Genomic DNA, 20609 nt, shown 5'->3' with positions numbered 1-20609 from the left:
ACAAACAATGTGATTTATGATGAATGAAAGAAAATGAAGTAGGTCTAGGATATTTCGAGAAAATGAGATTTATTATTACGTATTAGTTTATTACGTATTAGTTTCGAGTTAGTCGTTGTATTATAAACCCGTCAACATATATTTCTATAAACCCGTCAACATATATTTCTATAAATCCGTCAACTAATATTTCTATAAACCCGTCAACTAATATTTCTATAAACCCGTCAACTAATATTTTTAACCATTCGATTAGAAATATAGCCGTTGGATTGATTTCAGCCATTCGATTAGAAATATAGCCGTTGGATTGATTTCAGCCATTCGATCAGAAATATAGCCGTTGTACATAAAAAGATTATATATACCTTACATAGTTGTTCAACAAAATCACACTCACATTTTCCTTCTTTCAAATTACTCTCACATTTTTCTTCTTTCAAATAACTCTCACAAAAATACTACTACAATGTCTGATTCAAACTCCAATTCTGATTCATCAAACGACAATATTGTCGATCAAAATAGGCTTTCCGATTACCAATGGGAAGCCGAAGCCTCTGAAAGATCTGAGGTAATACAAAACCTTATTACAGAACGTATGAATGCTTATGTCAACAGAAGAATCCGCCAACCAATTCCGCCTCCTAGACGTCCTCGGAGAAACATTGAGAGGAATCGTGAAGAAGGTCATAACCAATTGTACAATGACTACTTTATGAATCCAGTCTATCCCGAAGATCTATTTCGTCGGAGATTTCGCATGCACAAGCATCTATTCATTCGCATTGTTAATGCTTTATCCGCGAATGATCGATTTTTTCAACAAAGAGTTGGCGGTAATGGGAGACCTAGTTTCTCCCCATTACTGAGATGCACACCGCTTTAAGAGTTCTAGCTTATGGTACGCTCTCGATTCAAGATGAGTATTTGCGTCTGAGCGAGACAGCCGTAAGGGACTCTCTCAAATTGTTCGTCGAAGGTGTAATCATCTGCTTTGGGAACGAATATCAACGGAGGCCGAACCCTCAAGATTTAGGGAGGTTACTTCATATGGGGCAAGTTCGTGGATTTCCCGGTATGCTGGGTAGCATTGACTGCATGCACTGGGAGTGGAAAAATTGTCCCACAGCGTGGGCGGGACAATATGCCGGGAGAAGTTCAAAGCCAACAATAATTTTGGAAGCAGTCGCTTCGTACGATTTGTGGATATGGCATGCCTTCTTCAGTACACTAGGTTCGCTCAATGATATTAATGTTCTTCAACGTTCTCCACTCTTTAATGACGTTTTGGAAGAATCCGCCCCTACTGTTAATTTTGCGGTTAATGGCACGGAGTATAATATGGGATATTATCTTTCTGATGGTATATATCCTGGTTGGGCAACATTTGTTAAAACAATTAGTGCGCCACAAATTCAAAAGCATAAGTTATTTGCAGCTCGACAAGAGAGTTGTCGAAAAGATGTTGAACGTGCTTTTGGCGTCCTACAAACTCGATTTGCGTTCATCAAACGCCCCTGTCTTCTTTGGGATCGAGATAATATGGGGAAGGTTCTTCTGGCTTGTATTATTATGCATAATATGATTGTTGAAGATGAACGAGAAACCTATCTTAACTATGAAAACATAATCGCAGAGTTCAAAGAAGATAATCCGACTTCAACTAGTGATGATCCGTATGAATATCATCGTCTTAGAAGATCGCCTCAAGAACGATTCGTAGAAATTCATGGTGAAATTCGTGATCGTGGCACTCATATCGCTCTGAAAAATGATCTCATTGAGCATATTTGGCAAAACTTTCGTAACTAAAATTAGTTTCGGATGCTTTATATTATTTCGTAGTATTTCATGTTTTTTAATATCATGTTTGCTTTTTTTAAAAAAAAAATTATGTATGCGGCTTTAATTATGTATGCGTTTTTTTTATTGTCAATGAAATCAGCTTTTCGATTATTAAATTTTAACTTTGTTATTTAACACTCCCTCCATTTTTTTATATATGACGTTTTGCATTTACGAGGTAAGCCTTTGACTTTAATATTTACAAAAATATATTTGTTTAAAAAATATAAAAACGATACCATTAAATTCCTTACGAAAAACTCTTTCATATGAGTATTCATATCATAATATTTACTCTTATATTTTAAGAGATATTGAAGAGAGAAGTGAGTGTCTCGAAATGTGAGAAAGTCATATATAAAAAAACAGAGGGAGTAATTTTTTTCCGAAGTGTACGTCATTAAATTAATGTTTAATATATTGGAGTATTTTTATTTTTTTAAAATCTATCTAGTATAAAAGCTAGGTTTTTTAAAGGATTGTGATTGGTTCTCAATTTTTTAGCTGGGGTCCACTGCAAAAAAAAATCCCTGAAATTACTCACCCACGTTCTTCAACACAATTAATTATACTCTTTCTTACTTTTTAATATACTCGATGCTTTTAATTGAAAGTTATATTATATGATGTATTATATTATATGATATGGTGATATTATATTATATGATATTATTATAATATATGATATTTAACATCTCAACTTTTGCTCTTATTTAATTAGCGATTTTACATAAAACCATACATTATAATACAATATGAACATCCAAAAATTACAAATTCCTAATACATTATGCACATCCAAAAATTACAAAATGTTACAAATAATCATTTCAAAACATCAAATTACAAATTCCTCATCAAACTCATCTGTATTCCAGAATTTAACTTCAAGCTTCTTCCTCACCTTCTCCCTATAAGGTATCCATTCCAAAATGCAGAACACAAAAATACATATCTTAATATACAAATATTTAGTTTTATACAAATATTTATAATAAAATTTGTACATTTACAACATTTTAATAAAAAACAACAAAACTCATCAGATTTATGAATATTCTTATTCATAGTTTATAAAAATAAGCAACAGTTTTCACAATATCTACGATACATATATAAAAAAATCACCGAATTTTAAATCAGGAAATAATTTTATAGAAATTAAAAAAAAATCATCAGATATGTGAAATTACTATTATAAACATAATAAAAAAAAATGTAAAATTTAAAATTAAGAGATCTATGATATTAACTAATAATTCACTAATAATTTTATAAAAAAATCAACTTTTAAAAAATAAATAATAATTAGGTAAATGATACGGAGTATTTACTTTAAAATTTATAAAGAATTAAAAATAATCGAACTAAACGAATAAAAACGAGAAAATTAATTTAAGAAGTGTAAAAATAATTTAAGAAGTTTTAAATAATTAAACACGAATTGTGATAATTATGCTGCATGCGAGTAAAAAAAATGAAAGAAATCAGACCTCTAAAAGATATCAATCAATGGTGCCATCTTTGATGAGGATCTAACTAAGAAACGAAGCTAAGATCGTGAGAGGCACAAATCTCGCATGGGATGGTGACGAAGATGGAAGATTTAGGAGAGTTAAATGCTGATAAGAGGGAGCGAGGTTAGACGATATTATAAATGAGAGAAGAGGATGATTTGAATTTAGTATGAATGAAATAAGAGGAGATGCGGTGTCGGCGGTAGTGTTGTCAATTAGAAAACTCAAATGAGAAAGGAGGGAGGGAGGTCAGACGAGAGTTTTTTATAAAATGGAGGGGTAGGGTTTGTTGATGGATTATTTATATGGGTAAATGAGTAATGTTGTTAATTGTGTTATGTTATGGGTCGGGTGCTTGCATGTTTTGTATTTTCGAATTATGAAGCCAATGTTTGCTCGGCCCAAAGGGCAACGGCCCATGTATTGAGCATTCATGAAAATTCGATAATGTAAGTTATGTAACCCGATTTATATTATGACGATATATTTTGATTATATATAATCCCATGTCTAATACTTCCTCCGTTTTTATACAATATACTCATTTGTTGAATATATGGGTGGAGCAATTTAATAAAATGAGTATATCATATGAAAATGAAGGAAGTATATATTAGTACTAAAATTTCACCACACATGACATTAACACTTAAATGTGCGTGTATAATGTTTTGAAATATATGTTTTAAATTATTAATCTAACAACCACATTGTTTATAAACGATATACTTTTAACTGCATGTACAGGCAATTGTCGTCCATTATTCAATCTCAATAATCGTACACTTTTTAATATAAAATTTGTATCGAATCAGTGGTAGTGATTAATAGCTTAAATTATATGTCGATTTTCCAATTGTAGACTTTTTATATTGTAACAACATTGAACATAATCACGCAGGTTTTATACCATCCACATCAACAAAGAGATCCCCTTCTAAAGTTGATATTTTCATTCTCATCCCCCCACAACAACAAAAAGTTTTTATCTTTATGATTTTTGTGTAACTCATCCAAATATGATGAGAGTCACAATGAGAATAGTTGCTTTTTATTGGTTATATTATTATTTTTAATGTGTTTTTTTATGTGATTGGGTGAGATTATGAGAAGGAAGGTTGAAATAGAGGGTTAAATTTATTGTTGTTGTGTGAAGTTTTTGGCAAAATTATCATCTTATGATAAAATGAGGTTTAAGCCGTGCGTTTTCGACCCCTGCATTTTTTTGTTGCACGGATTTAAGCCGTGCGTTTTCGACCCGTGCGTTTTTTTGCACGGGTTTAAAACTAGTTACAATAAAAACTTGTGTATAATTAGTTAGTAAATAATAATTGAAAAAAGTAAGAGAGAGGTTTTAGTGGGGTAGAGGGTAGAAAATGATTAGAAATGTTGGAGAGTGGAAAATGATTGGATTAATTGACCCAGGTCGTGACCTTCTGCTTGGGGGGTGAACATGGGTCAAGTTAATAAGGAGTGATTAAGAGTAAAATTCTGATTTACCCGATTAAGTCGACCTTTTGCTTGGGGATGGTCTTATAAACCTAGTATCTTGTCTTCCTACGCGAAAAAAAAAAAAAAAAAAAAAAAAAAAAAAAACGTATAGGGGGTTAAGAGGAGAAAGATGGAGGAAAGTTGTGTTGAACAAGAGAAAATTAGGGTTAAGAAGATGAAGATTGGGGAAGAAAGAGACAGAATTACAGAGATGCCAATTGAAATAAAACAACATATATTATCTCATCTTAGTATGATAGATGCGATTGTTACAAGCTCATTATCCTCTCTTTGGAGGTATTCTTGGCTCTCTCGCCCTTCTCTTATCTTTGATCACTTTTTTTTTAAATTCTTTTCCCGTTATTTTAACCCTCTCCCTAAAACCCACCCCTTTAAACACCATCTTTATTCTACTAATTATCACGAGTATGGACACTTAGATCAACTCGTAAGTGGTTGTTCTAGTTTAACCAACGAGTCCCGGGAATACAACAGTGTTAAAACTCATGAGGGAAAGCTTTACCGCCCAACCAAAGAAAGAAAAAATTGCCGTGGTCTTACCCGTCTTGAATCCGGACTAAACAGGATGGTATAAGCCAAAAAGAGAAAAATTTGTAGGAAGAATCGTGATTATAATGATTCGGAAATTAACCATGTTGGGTATATCCATTTACTAGAACAAATTTGGAGGATATACACAGAAAAGACTCAAACTTTAGAGGTTAAAGAGCTATGCCTTTATGTACCAATACTTTTTAACCTTGATATGCGTGCTTACGCTTCTCGTGTTGTATCAATGTGGCTTTCCCTTGCGAAACGCAATGTCCAGGAACTTACTTGTTGGATTGATGGCAACTTTTATCTCCCTGATTCTAATTACGGCTTTTTAAATTGTTGTCGTATTTTAGAATCTAAAACTTTAACCAAGTTGGAGTTACATGGATGTTACTTGGGTGGTGGTGGTGGTGTGGACGTGCCAATTGATCTTCCTTGTTTGAAACAACTCTGTTTGGCCGCTTTTAAGATAGACCAGGAGCTTTTGGACATCCTGCTTCTTAAATGTCCTGCTTTGGAAACCCTTCAACTTTCGTCTTGTAAAGGTTTTAAGGTGCTCCGAGTTTCAGGTCTTTCTAAATTAAAAGACCTTAGAGTTGGTCTAATACACGATCTACATCGACTACAGATTGATGCAGCAATGCCTCTTCAATGCTTGACCCTTACTGAGCTTAACACCAATAAGTGTAAAGTCGAGGTGGCTTCTAATTCTCGTAAGAACTTGGTGGAATTGAAAATTGATGGCTGTCGTATAGCCGATGATTTTTTTAATAATGTGGCCGAGTTTCCCTACTTGAAAACCATATCCCTCATATATTGTCTTAAGTTGAAGCGTATTAACATCTCATCCGCTTCTCTTAAAACTTGTCGTGTTGAAGAGTGCCCAAATTTGGGCCACATTGAGCTTGATACACCCAACTTGTTCTCCTTCCAATATTCTAGTACTGGTAACTATAACATCATAACATGCTCGTCGAAATGTGAAATACCTAAAGTCTCTCTTCATTTCAAATGTCCTCCTGCTGCTACCTTTAACCAAATTTTATGGCATTCCAAGCTTGTAGCGTTACTCACCAACTTCCGCCAGTCAAAATATGTCAACTTATCTTCCGATTCCAAAAGGGTATTGTCTTCCTTTCTCCTAATTTATCTTCATACATCATGTAATTTTAAATTTAAAAGAAGTCATCACATAATTTTAGATTTGATTACGGCACAGGTTTTAAATTTCCTTACCAAAAGAGTATTTTATGTGATGACTTCCAGAAGAAATAAATCTAAAACCTGTGCCGTAATCAAATCTAGCGACTAAGCGCTTGCCTTGAGGAGCAACAACTTAACGTATAGAAATACGACCATGCTGTAAATCTCTTGGAGACTAAATGGAAGTGTTTGTTTTGGTTTCCTTTTTGAAATAAGGCCATGTTCTTTTGGACTTAATTTCAGTTTTTATAAGTTCAGTTGATTCAGTTCAGTTCAGCTAGTTTAAGTCCAAAAGAACAGGACGTAAGTTATGATTTGATGACGTTATCCCTTGTTTGATTTACTTGGTGTATTTATACAGACCCTGATCATCCCACAAGAATTGCGACTAAGCGCTTGCCCTCCACTTAGCAGGGTCAGAGAACTATCCCTTAAAGTAGCAAAAACTTTGACATGTCATTCTGCTCTCCAGTATTTGGATACGTTGTTATGGCTTTCTTCTCACCCATGGACAATCTCTTTATCCTCTAAAGATCTGCAATCCGAACTATTAGTTAAGGTAATACCAGTTCCCTTTTCTTCTTTTCTTTTGTGTATGACTCGGTGGGGGCTGTGGAACTTGATGCGCCCTAATACGTCTAGACCGTGCAGGCCAGTCTCGTTTTATTGGTGATTCTTATTCTTATTGCTCACTGTTGGGGGATCTTGTTGCATTTTCAGGTTCATTATGAAAACAGAATGAAAGAGGGGGAAAGTTGCAGCTGCGGTTCAGCCCAACCAATCCATTGCCAGAGATCTGTTTTCAAAGATTTCGAGATTTGGCGTGAAAGAGGACTTGGCGGTGCTGATCAGATGAGAAAAATGCTCGAGCAAGCATTTAAGAAGACTGAGGTCACTGTGTGTGGCTAACAAGTAACAACAGTGCCTTAGGACATTCATGCCATTAACCTAAGGCTCTCTGATAGAAGACGCCAATATTCCGAAACTGTATCAATGCTTATTAGTTATCTATTACAGAATAAATTTATTGAAGGAGGAAGCCTAGTGTCTTAATTTAACCAGTTTACATTAAGCCTACTGACCGATGTTATAGGGGCGAGAATGTAAAAGCTGGAGCGTACTGCATCTGAGTTTATCTTACTTGAATCAACTTTGCAACGTACTGGCTTTTGCTTAATGAACCATGGAGTGGTAATGAGATGTGTTCGTTTTTGCAAACAACTGATATCTTCTCTTTTTGGTTCTTTATTTGTCGCTTGGAGGCTATTTGTTTGTATATCTTTAGTCAGGTAATCGGATCTGGTCATCCCCAATCGCTAAGCTAAATAGGTGCGACCGTGCGAGAACCCAGTTCTAATCCTTCAAGGAAGTTGATGAAATTTCACAAACCCGGTGTTATTCATGACATGACTGAGAGTTGTTATTTGCTTGTGTTCACTTGCAAAAATTGTTTGTGGCATTTTATTTAGGTGGACGAAACGAGGTTTTAATTTTGTTGTTACTAAACTCGTACTATTGGGCTAATCTCTTCTATTGACCCGTCCTATGCTATGGGACGGTCCTATAGGAGAGTTACTCCTCTGTGAGGCAAGTTAACCATATCCATTCCTCATTTATAAAAACCATCATAAAATAACTCTACAGGATTCTAGCATGGAAAACTGAGATGAAGAAATGTGAAACTCGACATGGACATATTGTGATTGCGAAATTAACAGACCCTGTTCATAAAACCCTTCCCAAATTAATACACCGCCTTTATAACCGTGGATAGAATCCAATAATTACCAAGACGGATGTTGGTTGGACTAGCTGACCAACAATACACTCAACCACAAAACCAAAAAAAAAAGGGTTATTTGATAAGAATAATCCAAACTATTGACCATCCTCTCGTAGTAATCCGAACTTCAATTTAACTCAAAATAAACCATACTATTACTACCCTTCTCTCATACTAAACTTGGGTCATTTTTTACCTGTAAAATCCGGTAAACTAACAAGTCATTTTGTATCTTCTCATCAATTGAATAAACCATGCTTATCAGATTTCCATCATCAATTCCTCATCCATTGAATCTGACATTCAACTCAACTTCAAACCTTCACTTTTAAACTCTTCAAACTTCCTTTCTTCTTGGTCAAATCCCTCTTTTTCCAACCATTGTTAATTGGACTGAATTGTACAATGCTCCTACTTTCATTGTCACTTCACCTAATCTTCAAAGTTTCAATATTTCTGGTGAAATATCTCCATCAATCAGTCAATTAAATAGTTTATCTTCTCTTAATCGTGTTGATAATCTCTTCAATCAACCTATCCCACTTCATTTCTCTGAATGTCAATCATTAGCAGTCCCTAATTGAGCACTAATCTCATTTAGGGAACAATCCCATAACATATTTCTCACTTTAAATCTATTCATAATCGATATTGATGGTAAAATTCCAGAAAGCACTGGTTGATGATTTAAAAGTTTGTTGTTCATTCTGTTGTTGTTCTGATGTGGTAGAGCTGCCGTGAGGAGTGGGGAAAAGGCGATGGTGGTGGCGGCGGAGACGGGACAACGGAGATGAAGGAGAGACATGGGTGTGGCGAGAATTGGAGTTTGGAGGAGGTTGGAGTGAGGCGGCGTCGGTGGTACGAAGGTGCTGTAAAAATGGTGACGGTGATGCTTGGGTGGTTCACTGGTGTGGGGCGGTGAAGTGGTGATGCGGATGTACTGTGTGTGTTTTGGTGTTTGATTATTTGTGATGGTGATGGATGGTGCTGATGGAAGAGACGAAGAATTAAAGGCATTGTGTTAATGATTCTTTTTTATTGTGACCTGACAAACAGGTAGCAGGTTACCAAGTGTATTAATAGAAGATGGGGTTAATAGTACGGTTTATTATGAGATTAAATGAAGTTGGGATTATTATAGGAAGACCACCCATAGTTTGGATTATTCTTGTCAATTAACCCAAAAAAAAAACAAAACGATTGATTTTATTTCCATCCCTTCAAAAAAAGACGAGACTATAACCCAATTAACCAAACCCATAATAAATGAAACTAACGGCGCTACCCAATTTGACCATAATCAACGTTCGCCTCCTATTGCCTGCCAAGTGAGCACACACAAAATGACCATTCTAAGTACGCCGTTTCAAGGCCTATTAGCAAGGATTGAGAAAAAAGACAGTAATGTAATTATGTATGATATCTGAATTAGTCTCTCTTAAACAATATGCCTTCAAATTGATAAATCAAGTACTAAAGGTTCCCTAACAAACACTTGGTTGTAAATTTAGCAGACATGGAAAAACCGAACCACATTGATCCACAAGTCTTAGGACTACAAAAAGCATGCATTTCTGACTTAAAAAGGGTACCAACTTAATTCTTGTAACCACGGCTGTTACGTCTACCACGGGCTTTCTCAAACTTGCGGCCTTTAGCTCGAACATATGGCTTGGTGTGGCTGTGGGGTACACCAGGAGCTGGGCCAAAGTGCTTGACTGCCTCTCTGGCATTCTTCGGGCCTCTAAGTAATACCTGCATGTGTCCCAATGCAAAATATCAGTTTCATTACATTTACCCAATTCACGCAAGCAGCGGATTACAAATGATGACACATAAAGTAAGGTTTCCTCCCTAAGATCTTTACAGATGATAGATCTCGTCACAGGACAACTTTGACAAAAGATACCTTAAAATGGAGGTACTAGCAAGTTTTGCAAAGGCAACTTTGACATTGCCAAATGATGTTAATTATACTCTATATTTGTTTAAATAATACGGAGTATACTATAGAAAACCAGTACATAAGGAAGATGAAGCAAAATTGAGTTGCAGATATCGGCTAAGACTGCCGAAAACTAATTGTAAATCAAAAATATGTGATGAGAAGATACTGTGGAGCTATAGTCTAAAACAAGAGATGCACAAACAGTTCATAACAAAGTCGTTTTTAAAGATTCTAATCACAGAGAACTGTTGCCTTTATTTCCCAGTAACATTCGCATTTAACGCATTCACTAGAGACACCAATGCATGTTTCTTCGGGTTTTTTTTACACCTTGAAGACAGGTTCAATACAATAGAAACACAAATTATTATTCTCTCTAATAGAACTGGAGTTTTTTTATTACATACTGAATATGTACGGTATTTAGACAGCAAGGATGGTAGTATATGGTCAAGACCTGTGAAATCTAGAGCTACAATCTTAACATAAAATATACTTAATAAAATGTGTTTCCATCTCACTATCCCAAGCATCTTGCAGGAAGATACTATCAAGGTATAACGTATAGAAATTCAAATGGATATTTCCGCAATGCTTCAAACAATCAAACCACAAAAAAACAAGTACAAATACACGTAGAGACGTGAGCATCATGCAGCATAATGATGCTATTAAGATAAGCATGCATACCGTGTTTTGTCCAAGAGGAGCTCTGAGAGCCAACTGATCAAAAGTGAGGCATTCACCACCAGCCTTCTCAATGCGAGCACGGGCAGTTTCAGTGAACCTCAAAGCACAGACCTTAAGTGATGGAACTTCATACACTCTGACATCATCGGTCACTGCGGCAACGATGACAGCGATCTTACCATCCTATTATGACCAGCAACAACCCAATCATATTAAGTTTTCAAACCAAACATTTCACCAAATCAAATTAAACAACTTAGACAACAAATTTAACTAACCACCAAATATAATAAACCGACATAATTAAACTACCGTGTCAAATAAACTGCTAAATTAAACTCACTCAAAACAAAGCTAATTAACAGGAGATTAGCTTTACCTTGCCATCCATGTACCTAACAAGTCGGGAAAGCGAGAGTGGGGCCTTGTTAATCTTGCTCATAAAGAGCCTCTTCAGAATAACAGCATTGAAGCTGCTACCAGTTCTTCTAACGAGGAACCGATACAACTGAAAAATATACACACAAAATCCACCAATTATTCCCAAATCATAAACCAAAACGACAAGAAAAATGAAGTTACAAAGTCAATCACATAACAACCATCATTGATCTACCACCAGTAGATCTCCTGAGAGACGTCTCAGGTTAACATAATGTGCAAACAACATATAATAATACACAAGAAGCTAAGAAAAAGGGAAAAGTTGAATTAAAAAAATAACAACCGATTACAGGAGATGTCTAATGTAAACTTATCGTGCGACCGTATTTAATAGGAACTAGTGATCTGCCGCATTTGAAGGGTGAAAATCAAAACATTACACAGGATACAAAAATGGGTCAATAAGTTTATCACTATCTTCAGAAAATTCACCATCATTTTCCACATTATAACAAAAATGAAAAATGATTTCATAACGACAACCATTGTACTTGCTCTTACTAACTAAACCCCAAATCGAGACATCATAAATCACGTTAAACTTATCGAGAGACCGTCTCTTAAGAATTAGTGATCTACTGATCTACCAAATCGAAAGGTTAGGATCAAAACATAACACAAAATACGGAAATAGATCAATAAGTTCATCAATTTCATCAGAAAAATCAGCATTATTTTCAAAATCACAACACAAATTACACTTAATTAGAAATTATACTAACCAAAACCCATGTCAAAACATCATTAATAAACAATATTAAAACATCAAAATCAACACTTTACGAAATACAAAGAGGAAATCTCAGATTTAAATTGTGAATTACCTTGACAAGGAGCTTAAGATAGATATCATTAGATTTGGGCGCAGTACGCTTGGTCTTCTTGCTCTTACCTCCTGCCTTCAAATCAATACCCTAAAACACAACAACACAAATTGACAAAATTAGAGTGACAAAAAGGGGAAGAAATGGGAGAAAAAATTAGGGTTTTTGAAAGAGGAAAGAGAGAGTATACCATGGTTGTGTGAAGATGGTGATCTGCAACGGCTTATGAAAAATGAAAGGAGTAGAGGAAATTAGGGTTTTACTGGGGATTATGATTTTATATTGGGTGTTGATTCAACCTAACCAATTATCGGGTCGAATATGTAATTTTTTGGGGTTTGGGCTTGGTTTCGGGTTGTGTTCGTTTGACTTATGAACCAAATCCATACCATGATTAATGGTTCTCGGTCCGGTTCAAGGATGGTTTTTCCTTAGCTTGCCCTGACTAAGCGTATCTAAAACCTTAAATAAAAAGGAATAAAAAAGGTTTAATTTATCGAACTAAGGCCCTCACAGTTCCAACGATTCGCTGGAAGGTCAATCGAAGTCAAGTTCGTTCCAAACTTGCTCTCCCCCTAAAGTAATGATCAATTGGATCATGCATCGTGTCTCTTCCCCCTTGTATACACTATCTCTTAATGGTTCACAATCTGGGTACTTATAAAAGAGGGCTTAGGCAAGGTGATATTATGTCACCTTTGTTGTTCACACTCTGCCTTAAATATTTGACTAGAATTTTGGATTTAGTCACACATAAACCTAAATTCAAATTCCACCCCTTATGTAAAGCTTTAGGACTAAGTCACCTAACTTTTGCAGATGATCTTCTTATCTCCTATAGGGGGATAAAGGAGTCAGTCAAGATAATTATAAGAGCATTTTTGAGTTTTTCTGAAACTTATGGACTTTATATGAATAGAGAGATGTAGATATGTACATGAATGGTGTCTCTACTATAGAGGCTGCTGAAATACTAAGATTATTTAGATTCAAGGCAGGCACCTTTTGTAACACCCCCGTAGACCAAGGTGCCTTACCAAGGACCACTCCAGTGTATAAAGGTGTTACAATCTCGGTTGCCCGAGGTAGTAGATCAAATAAATAACGAAAGAACACTTATTAAGTAACTTTAAGTTTTACAACAGAGAACAATGTGACAATATACAACAGCGATGACTTTAAAGACTACTAAGCTTGCCTGTCAAGGACTTCTACTTCGATAGCGTGGTGACTCGATTCACTTCCAAGTCCGCAAGCATCATGACCAACTGTACCTGATAAACCAACTGCTCACCATCCCCGTATGGATCACCACAGTTTTTAAAACAATAAAATGGGGTCGATTTCCTGTATAACAAAATAAGATAAGTATAAAAAGGTAACCAGTTGATCATCATCCACCTCCAAATGCCGATCTCACATAGTAACCGACTACACACCGAAGTGTGTAGCCCTGCCAGATTACCCATCGCAACAGGTAATCCTCACCGCCAGTGGGGGACCGCAGCCAATCCCCACTTAAGCCCCGCTCATCAACGAGCGATAACCCTGTTCGTTAATATGCATATCCCCTTCTGTGACGGGTTCCATAGAGGGCGAAACTAGGGCGTGAAGTCACTCCCGCAAGTGACTCCACTCAGCCGAGGACGCACCTCGCGAACATTATCATTAACCATCACATCATCCACACCAACTCCAATACACCATAATGATCAGCAGATAATCAATCGAACAACAATACAAACATAATCTTATAACAATTAAACAGTAAACCGAGTAGGGAAACCCTACCTTATCGCAATCCATGAAAATGTATCCAACAACTAGCCAGGCAAGACTCTGAGACATACCCTTGCGATGCAGACCGACGATGACATCCTTACAAGACTCCACATGTAAGCTAATCATCTTCCGCGGTTAGTGTCAAGGCTAGATGAGAGTGTAGGGAGAAATGGGTGGTAGGTGAGAGAGAGATATATTAGGGTTAGAGAGAGAAACGGAACCGTCGAAAATGAAATAAGACCTACGAACTTGCGTTTTATAATAACTCGTCGACGGCGGTTATACTCGGTCGAGTACTCTCATACTCGGCCAAGTAAGCCCTACTCGGTCGAGTGTTACCAACACTCGGCCGAGTAGCCCATACTAGGTTGAGTAAACAATTACATAAGTCTCTTTTCCTCCCACTTATCCCCTCCTTAGGTCTTCCGTGGTCAAAAGGTCGGTCAAATGGTCCTTAAACAGGGCGGGTATTACACCTTTCCTTTCAGGTATCTTGGTATTGCTATATCTTACAAACGACTCTCTCATTTGGAATGCAACAAGATTGTTGATAAGTTGGTAGCAAAGATAAGAAGTCGGGGAGCTAAGCATATAAGCTATGACGGCAGGCTACAATTGGTTAAAAACCGTCTTGACGCAAACGTACAATTATTGGGCCAGGATTTTCTTATTACCTAAGGGAATCATTAACAAAGTGGAAAGCATCTCCATGAGTTATCTTTGGTTAGGCTCTGAAGAACCTCACAAAGTGTCTGCCATAGCATGGGATAAATGTTGTCTATCAGAAAATAAAGGTGGCCTTGGCCTCAATCAATGTTACCTTTGGAATGTGGCAGTGCTAAGGAAATATTCATGGTGGATTGCTCAGAAGAAGGACATTTTATGAGTTAAATAGGTTCACCACATCTACATAAAGCAACATGAGGGGTGGAGTTATAAATCTAATATCAACTCTAGTTGGATATGGAGGCAGCTATATAAGGTGAAAGATAAATTGATTGCTGACTTTATGACAAATGACTGGTTACAGGATGAATATTCAGTGTAGGTGGTATATTAGTGGTTGGTAGAAGAACATGTGAAGGTTACATGGCTTCTTTATGCCTGGAATAAGCTTTGTCTACCCAAAATTAATTTCATTAACTGGTTATTTGTACAAAACTAATTTCTCACAAAGGACGGGCTATTACAGTTTGGGGTCCTCAATGATGGATTGTGGTATCTATGTGGTAATGGACAAGAAACACACACCCATCTGCTTTTTTACTGCATTTATAGCAAGCATTGTATGTAGATTTTAGAGAGTTGGTTGGGCTTCCATTGCACGGAAGCTATGCCTAGTTGGGGACTGACTTGGAGATGCAGATCTTTGTTGAAAAAGAAGATAGCATTGGCAGAAATTGCAAGCTTAATATACTTCATCTAGGAAAGTCGAAACTGTTGCATGGTTGGAAGCTATGTACAACACCCAATGTGCATAATTAAAAAATTTAAGGAGAGTTTAGTTTATAGATTAGCGTTGTTAGGTATTGACAAGGTAAATATTCCGGAAAGAACATGGGTAAGGCAAGTAAGTTTAATTGCCTAATGGGAGACATGTTTTGAGTAGTGTTCTTACAAACTCCGAAATTTACAATCGACGGTTGAAATTTGAGTAGCTTTGGACATTAATAGTTTAGTCGAGTGGTCATATGATATCAATGTAGATTTCATTAGAGTTGTTGAAATTTGAGACTTTGTATATTGTATAATTCGTTTTATGTATTTCATTAAACTATGGACTTTAATAAATGTTCTTGATTGGATTTTTGATGCATTATCTTAGAAAACCGAGATGATATCACTCCTAATTATCCTGACCGGGTAATTGAGGGTGTTACAGAAAAGACTGTGATGAATGGGCCAATTGGATACCACTAGCTAAGTAGTGGTATAATAGTAATTTTCATACCTCGATAGGCACTACTCCCTACGATGTAGTGTATGGTCACTCTCCTCATATCCATGTACCATACACTAATGGGGATAGTCCCATAGCTGATGTGGAGAGGAGTTTGGCACCAAGAGAAGCATGCATTCAAATGCACAAATTCCATTTGAAGAGAGCTGAAGACCGGACGAAAAATTAGAGTGACAAACATCGCACTGGTATGGAATTGATGGTGAGCGATTTGGTTTATGTAAAGCTGCAACCTTATAGATAACATTCGATGGTATACGGGTCTTGTCACAAGTTATCCCCTAAATACTTTGCTCCTTTTAAAGTCATTGCTCTAATCGGAAAGGTGGCATCCAAACTAGCTAAATCTTCCTGAAAAAGCTGAAATACATCCTGTATTTCATGTTTCTCAATTAAAAAAGCATATAGGTCTAAGGTCTCCAAGAAGCTTGATCCTAACTCTAATTGTGGACAATACGCATCAGCTTATGGCTGAGCCCATTACATTATTGGAAAGAAAAATGGTCAAGAAAGAAAATGGCTATGATGTTACTTGTTGATCCAATGGTCAAATGGGAGTAAGGATGATGCAACATGGGAAATGATGACTTTGTGAAGCATTTTTTTCCCATATTTTAAGTTAAAAATGAAACTTGAGGGCAAGTTCTTCGCAAAGGAAAAAAATTGTAAGAGAATACTTGTCACGTTAGTAGGAAACAACTCAAGTCTATTATACCTATAAGAATTCTGTTATACCTAAATCTGATTTTCCTTCTATAGATAATAAAAATGCAATTTTATTACCAAATCCATCTAAAACTCCTGCCACCAGACCCACTAGATATGTGTATGCAATTGAGATGACCGAGAAACAAGCAAAAGAGTGATGTTATTTTTGTAATGAGCCTTGTGATTAAAATCATAAATGTCAACGACTGAAGTAAACATAATTATTCACTATTGAGGTTCCTTGTTGGGACTACGAGGTTGACCAAATTGGGGAAGGGTGTGTTGTTGACTATCAGGCTATAGATGAGTTAAGTTTTGAGGTTGCAGATGTGATTCTTTTTATTTGAGTTACACAAATTCTTATTATAGACGGCGCATATCCGTTTATAATTATAAACGGGTCAAATATTCAACCACTTTAAGCAAAACGGGTCAAATGTCACCACCTTAACGTCAAATGTCACCAGTGCCATTTTCTAAGCTACAACAGGTAGTTTATCACATGAAAATAGTACCGGTGACATTTCGCGTTAAGATGGTGACATTTGACCTGTTTTGCTTAAAGTAGACGGATATCCCTCGCCTATAGCTATAGACGAATATCTCCGCTTATAATGAGACGCTTTGTTTAAGTTAATGCTTTAAGTGGGTGTCAATAGTTTCAGACTATGAGAGTCAGAGGATACTAATCACTATGGTAAAAAGGCAATACATGTCCTACTTGATTCCTGCAGCACTCCTAATTATTTTGGTTCAACAAAATAAGATAAGTACAGTGAAATTCAGTAATGCTATGTTTGGGAACTTTGAATTGGAATTGAATTCCAGAATTGAAATATTTCAAGTGTTTGGGAACCCCTAGAATTTGGAATTGGAATTGACTCAATTCTTTATCAATTCCAAGCTAGTTAAAATTTGGGGTTCTCAAATACCTACCATATACTAGTCATTTCAATTCCATGACTTCTTACGTTTTATTTTGTGACGCAAATTTCGTCACAATATTTTTATTTATGATATTTTTTCCGATCGCAAATATTTTTCGAGACAATATTTAATTTTTTCAAATATAAAACATCCAACGGTCTCGACCCATACCCGTCTCGCCCAAATTCAATTCCAATTCCAATTCCAATTCCACGGGTTTCCCAAACGTAATTTTGGATTTGGATTTAGAATTGAATTCAAACATTTCAATTTCTACAATTGAAATCATGGAAATGAAATCAATTCCGTATATCCAAACACTACCTAATACAAATGTCCCCGGTGGCGGAATAATCGAGGTAATCCGAATTATTACTAAACTTTACAATTTAAAAGACTCGAATTAATTACAAGATAAAAAAAGACACTTAATACATTTCTTTTCCAACTCACTCGCTAGCCCAGATCAACCCAAGCATCAAATAATAACATCCAATAATCTGCAACCAGCCATCCATAAAAGAATGGCAGCCACAATTCAATGAGGAGCAACCCGGGAGCTTTACCAACCATATTACATCATAATAATATTAACAGAGTACGAAAGATAGACAAACTAGTTTTATTCCCGTGCAAAAAATGCACGGGTCGTAATAGCAGACGCTATCATTAGATACATGAACATATAATTGAGCGTGATTAAGTATTCAATACCCTGACAATATAAATAATCCATATTTGGAGATTTGAATATTTGATAAATATTAGATTTGGATATCAGATAATATACAACCACATTTTATTAGAATTATATTAAAGATATTTGACATGTTAGACCCGTTGAATGTATGTAAAATTGTAAATTGCAACATTTATGTAAATTGTGACATTTTAACTTAGGTTTTAACATAAGCAATTAAAATAAGAATAAGAGATAGAAATAAGAGGAATTGGCTTGAGGAGAGAAGGTAATTAAATAGTGTAGGAAACATGGCGAGGTCCACATGTAGAAACTCACCAGCCAATCAAAAGCCAAGAAAAAACCTGGCTTTTATACTATGTAGATTAGTACGAATGAATCAATAAACAAAGATAATGTGATATGGACATATGATAAACCATATGGTGATTAGCATACAAAATGTCATTAACAAAAACAAAACATAATCAATCGGATACAGCTTAGCACTCAGAAACGTCAAGATAACCAATCACTGTTAATCCCTATGGTAGGACGACGATATCATATACGGACCTAGTCTAAGTGTGGCCACACTCTCGAGATAACGTATCCCGATTCAACAAATCATCAAGCCTATAAACATCCGGGCTGATGACCCCATAAACTCCAGATTAGCCTATAAACAACCGGGATACTAGGATACAAGTGAAGCGGACATACAACAGAATCTGCCTAGACCACCCATAACCACGGATACTAGAATACAAGTGAAGGGGATAACCGAACAACGTTTCCAAGACACACTAAGATATGTAACTAATTGATAAACGCAAACAATTTTAAAGGTTAACTCAACATATCAAACATCATATTATTCCAAGAATTACGGTTATTAATAAACAATACAGGACATATCTTAACCCCACAATGAACCATTATTAACCACATGAGTCCTAACAGTCTACAACGGCCAGTAGCAAATAGCGTATGACAGTCCTTTAATACTCAGGTTAGTCAGTTATTTAAAAAGAATGAAGATTTACAAAGGTTTCGAAAGTTAATCAAACGGCACAAGATCGACATAGCAAAGTAACAAAATCATGTGATCAAATAATAAAATCAAATTGGCAGAAAGCATATGACATATACACATATGCATGGTTATCAATCATATCATATTCATGCACCAAAACAAAGTATAATACTCAATACAACTTCGTAGTATCGACCACACACAAAAGCTACACTCCCCTGTTCTTGTACACAAAGCAGGACAAACATCATCGCCACAGCAACAACACAACTACCGCAATAACAACGTTACAAACAATAACACGCACAATCGATCTACCTAAGCACAAAATGTCATATTATTAGAATGCAATACCGAGAACATTCGTCTACGTTACCTTAGCCAAGCTAATCCTCATTTGATCCCCTACGCCAAAAAAAACAGCCTCCAATACGTCAAGGTTCAGTTCTTGCGAAAACAGCGATAAACAATATGAACAGCCGTCCCTTCACAAGAATACGACATGAATTGAAAATGTAAAGTCGAGATACCACTTACACTAATGTGAATAGGGCAGAGAGATGAAGAAAATAAACGACGCGAGAATCGTCCAAATTCCTTAAGAAAACAATATTCTATTGATCGAACAAACCTATAACGACCCGAGTGAAGAGAACTACGCTTACGATCAGGATGCTGCGAAACCCCAACTGCAGGGCAGTTTTGCAACGAGAGGTATTTCGGTCTGATTTTTAAGAAAATATGTGGCTAGGCACGAAAACAAAGAATATAATTAAAGACGGAAGTGAGGGAAGAAAATTGGCAGCCGTGGTTCGTTGCTAAGGCATGATATTGGTGTGTGAACTGTCGACACTGGAAAGAATGATTCCGGGGACAGCGGTGTGTCACAATCAAACCAGTTCATAGAATATTATACATCTGAGGTAGTACCTCTTATTGTTTATTTTCTGAGTTTTATTTTAAAGTTTTTGAGTTCTGCTTTAGTATAAAGTTTTTGAGCACATTTACTAAAACATTACACTAAAAAAATATAATATTGCTCAAAAACTATATTTATAAATGGTAATATGCTCAGAAAAAATGTATATATGCTCAAAAACTACAAGATATGAGGTACTATCTCAGATGCGTAATCATTTTTCTCCAAACATTGAGGTGCTTAGTGAGCATCCAAGTTGTGGCTAACGGTGTACCCAACAAGACCAACATCAAAC

The 20609-nt window shown here is 36.0% G+C and overlaps 2 protein-coding genes across 3 annotated transcripts; one reads left to right on the top strand and one right to left on the bottom strand.

Annotated features, from left to right (window-relative positions):
* Positions 1–4969: 4969 nt before the first annotated feature.
* On the top strand, positions 4970–7915 carry LOC141590969 (uncharacterized). 2 transcript variants are annotated; one of them, XM_074411472.1, is made up of 4 exons: positions 4970–5153; positions 5765–6534; positions 6976–7173; positions 7335–7915. In XM_074411472.1, the coding sequence occupies exons 1-4, from the start codon at positions 5117–5119 to the stop codon at positions 7521–7523; spliced, it is 1194 nt and encodes a 397-aa protein (XP_074267573.1). In that variant the 5' UTR covers positions 4970–5116; the 3' UTR covers positions 7524–7915. The 2 variants fall into 2 exon arrangements, with proteins under 2 accessions (XP_074267573.1, XP_074267572.1); XM_074411471.1 differs by having other exon boundaries at positions 4970–6534; positions 7335–7913.
* A 1868-nt stretch (positions 7916–9783) lies between these two features.
* On the bottom strand, positions 9784–12582 carry LOC141591962 (large ribosomal subunit protein eL18x-like). Its single transcript, XM_074412490.1, has 5 exons — positions 12494–12582; positions 12304–12393; positions 11415–11543; positions 11036–11218; positions 9784–10152 (listed from the first exon to the last, which is right to left on the bottom strand). The coding sequence occupies exons 1-5, from the start codon at positions 12494–12496 to the stop codon at positions 9994–9996; spliced, it is 564 nt and encodes a 187-aa protein (XP_074268591.1). The 5' UTR covers positions 12497–12582; the 3' UTR covers positions 9784–9993.
* Positions 12583–20609: the final 8027 nt, after the last annotated feature.

This window comes from Silene latifolia, chromosome 7 (assembly GCF_048544455.1).
Source record: "Silene latifolia isolate original U9 population chromosome 7, ASM4854445v1, whole genome shotgun sequence".
Taxonomy (NCBI): domain Eukaryota; kingdom Viridiplantae; phylum Streptophyta; class Magnoliopsida; order Caryophyllales; family Caryophyllaceae; genus Silene; species Silene latifolia.
Note: the sequence above shows the minus strand (reverse complement) of the source record. Positions and strands in the feature narration are given on the sequence as shown.

Bases quoted from the DNA above. Each gene is read 5' to 3' on its own strand.
- LOC141591962 (XM_074412490.1), bottom strand. The intron at 11,544-12,303 runs GTAATTCACAAT...TATATTTTTCAG, and splicing joins ATCTTAAGCTCCTTGTCAAG to TTGTATCGGTTCCTCGTTAG. The intron at 11,219-11,414 runs GTAAAGCTAATC...TGGTCATAATAG, and splicing joins TTAGGTACATGGATGGCAAG to GATGGTAAGATCGCTGTCAT.
- LOC141590969 (XM_074411471.1), top strand. From the start codon at position 5,623: ATGCGTGCTTACGCTTCTCGTGTTGTATCAATGTGGCTTTCCCTTGCG. The intron at 6,535-6,975 runs GTATTGTCTTCC...GTATTTATACAG, and splicing joins TATCTTCCGATTCCAAAAGG to ACCCTGATCATCCCACAAGA. The intron at 7,174-7,334 runs GTAATACCAGTT...TTGCATTTTCAG, and splicing joins AATCCGAACTATTAGTTAAG to GTTCATTATGAAAACAGAAT.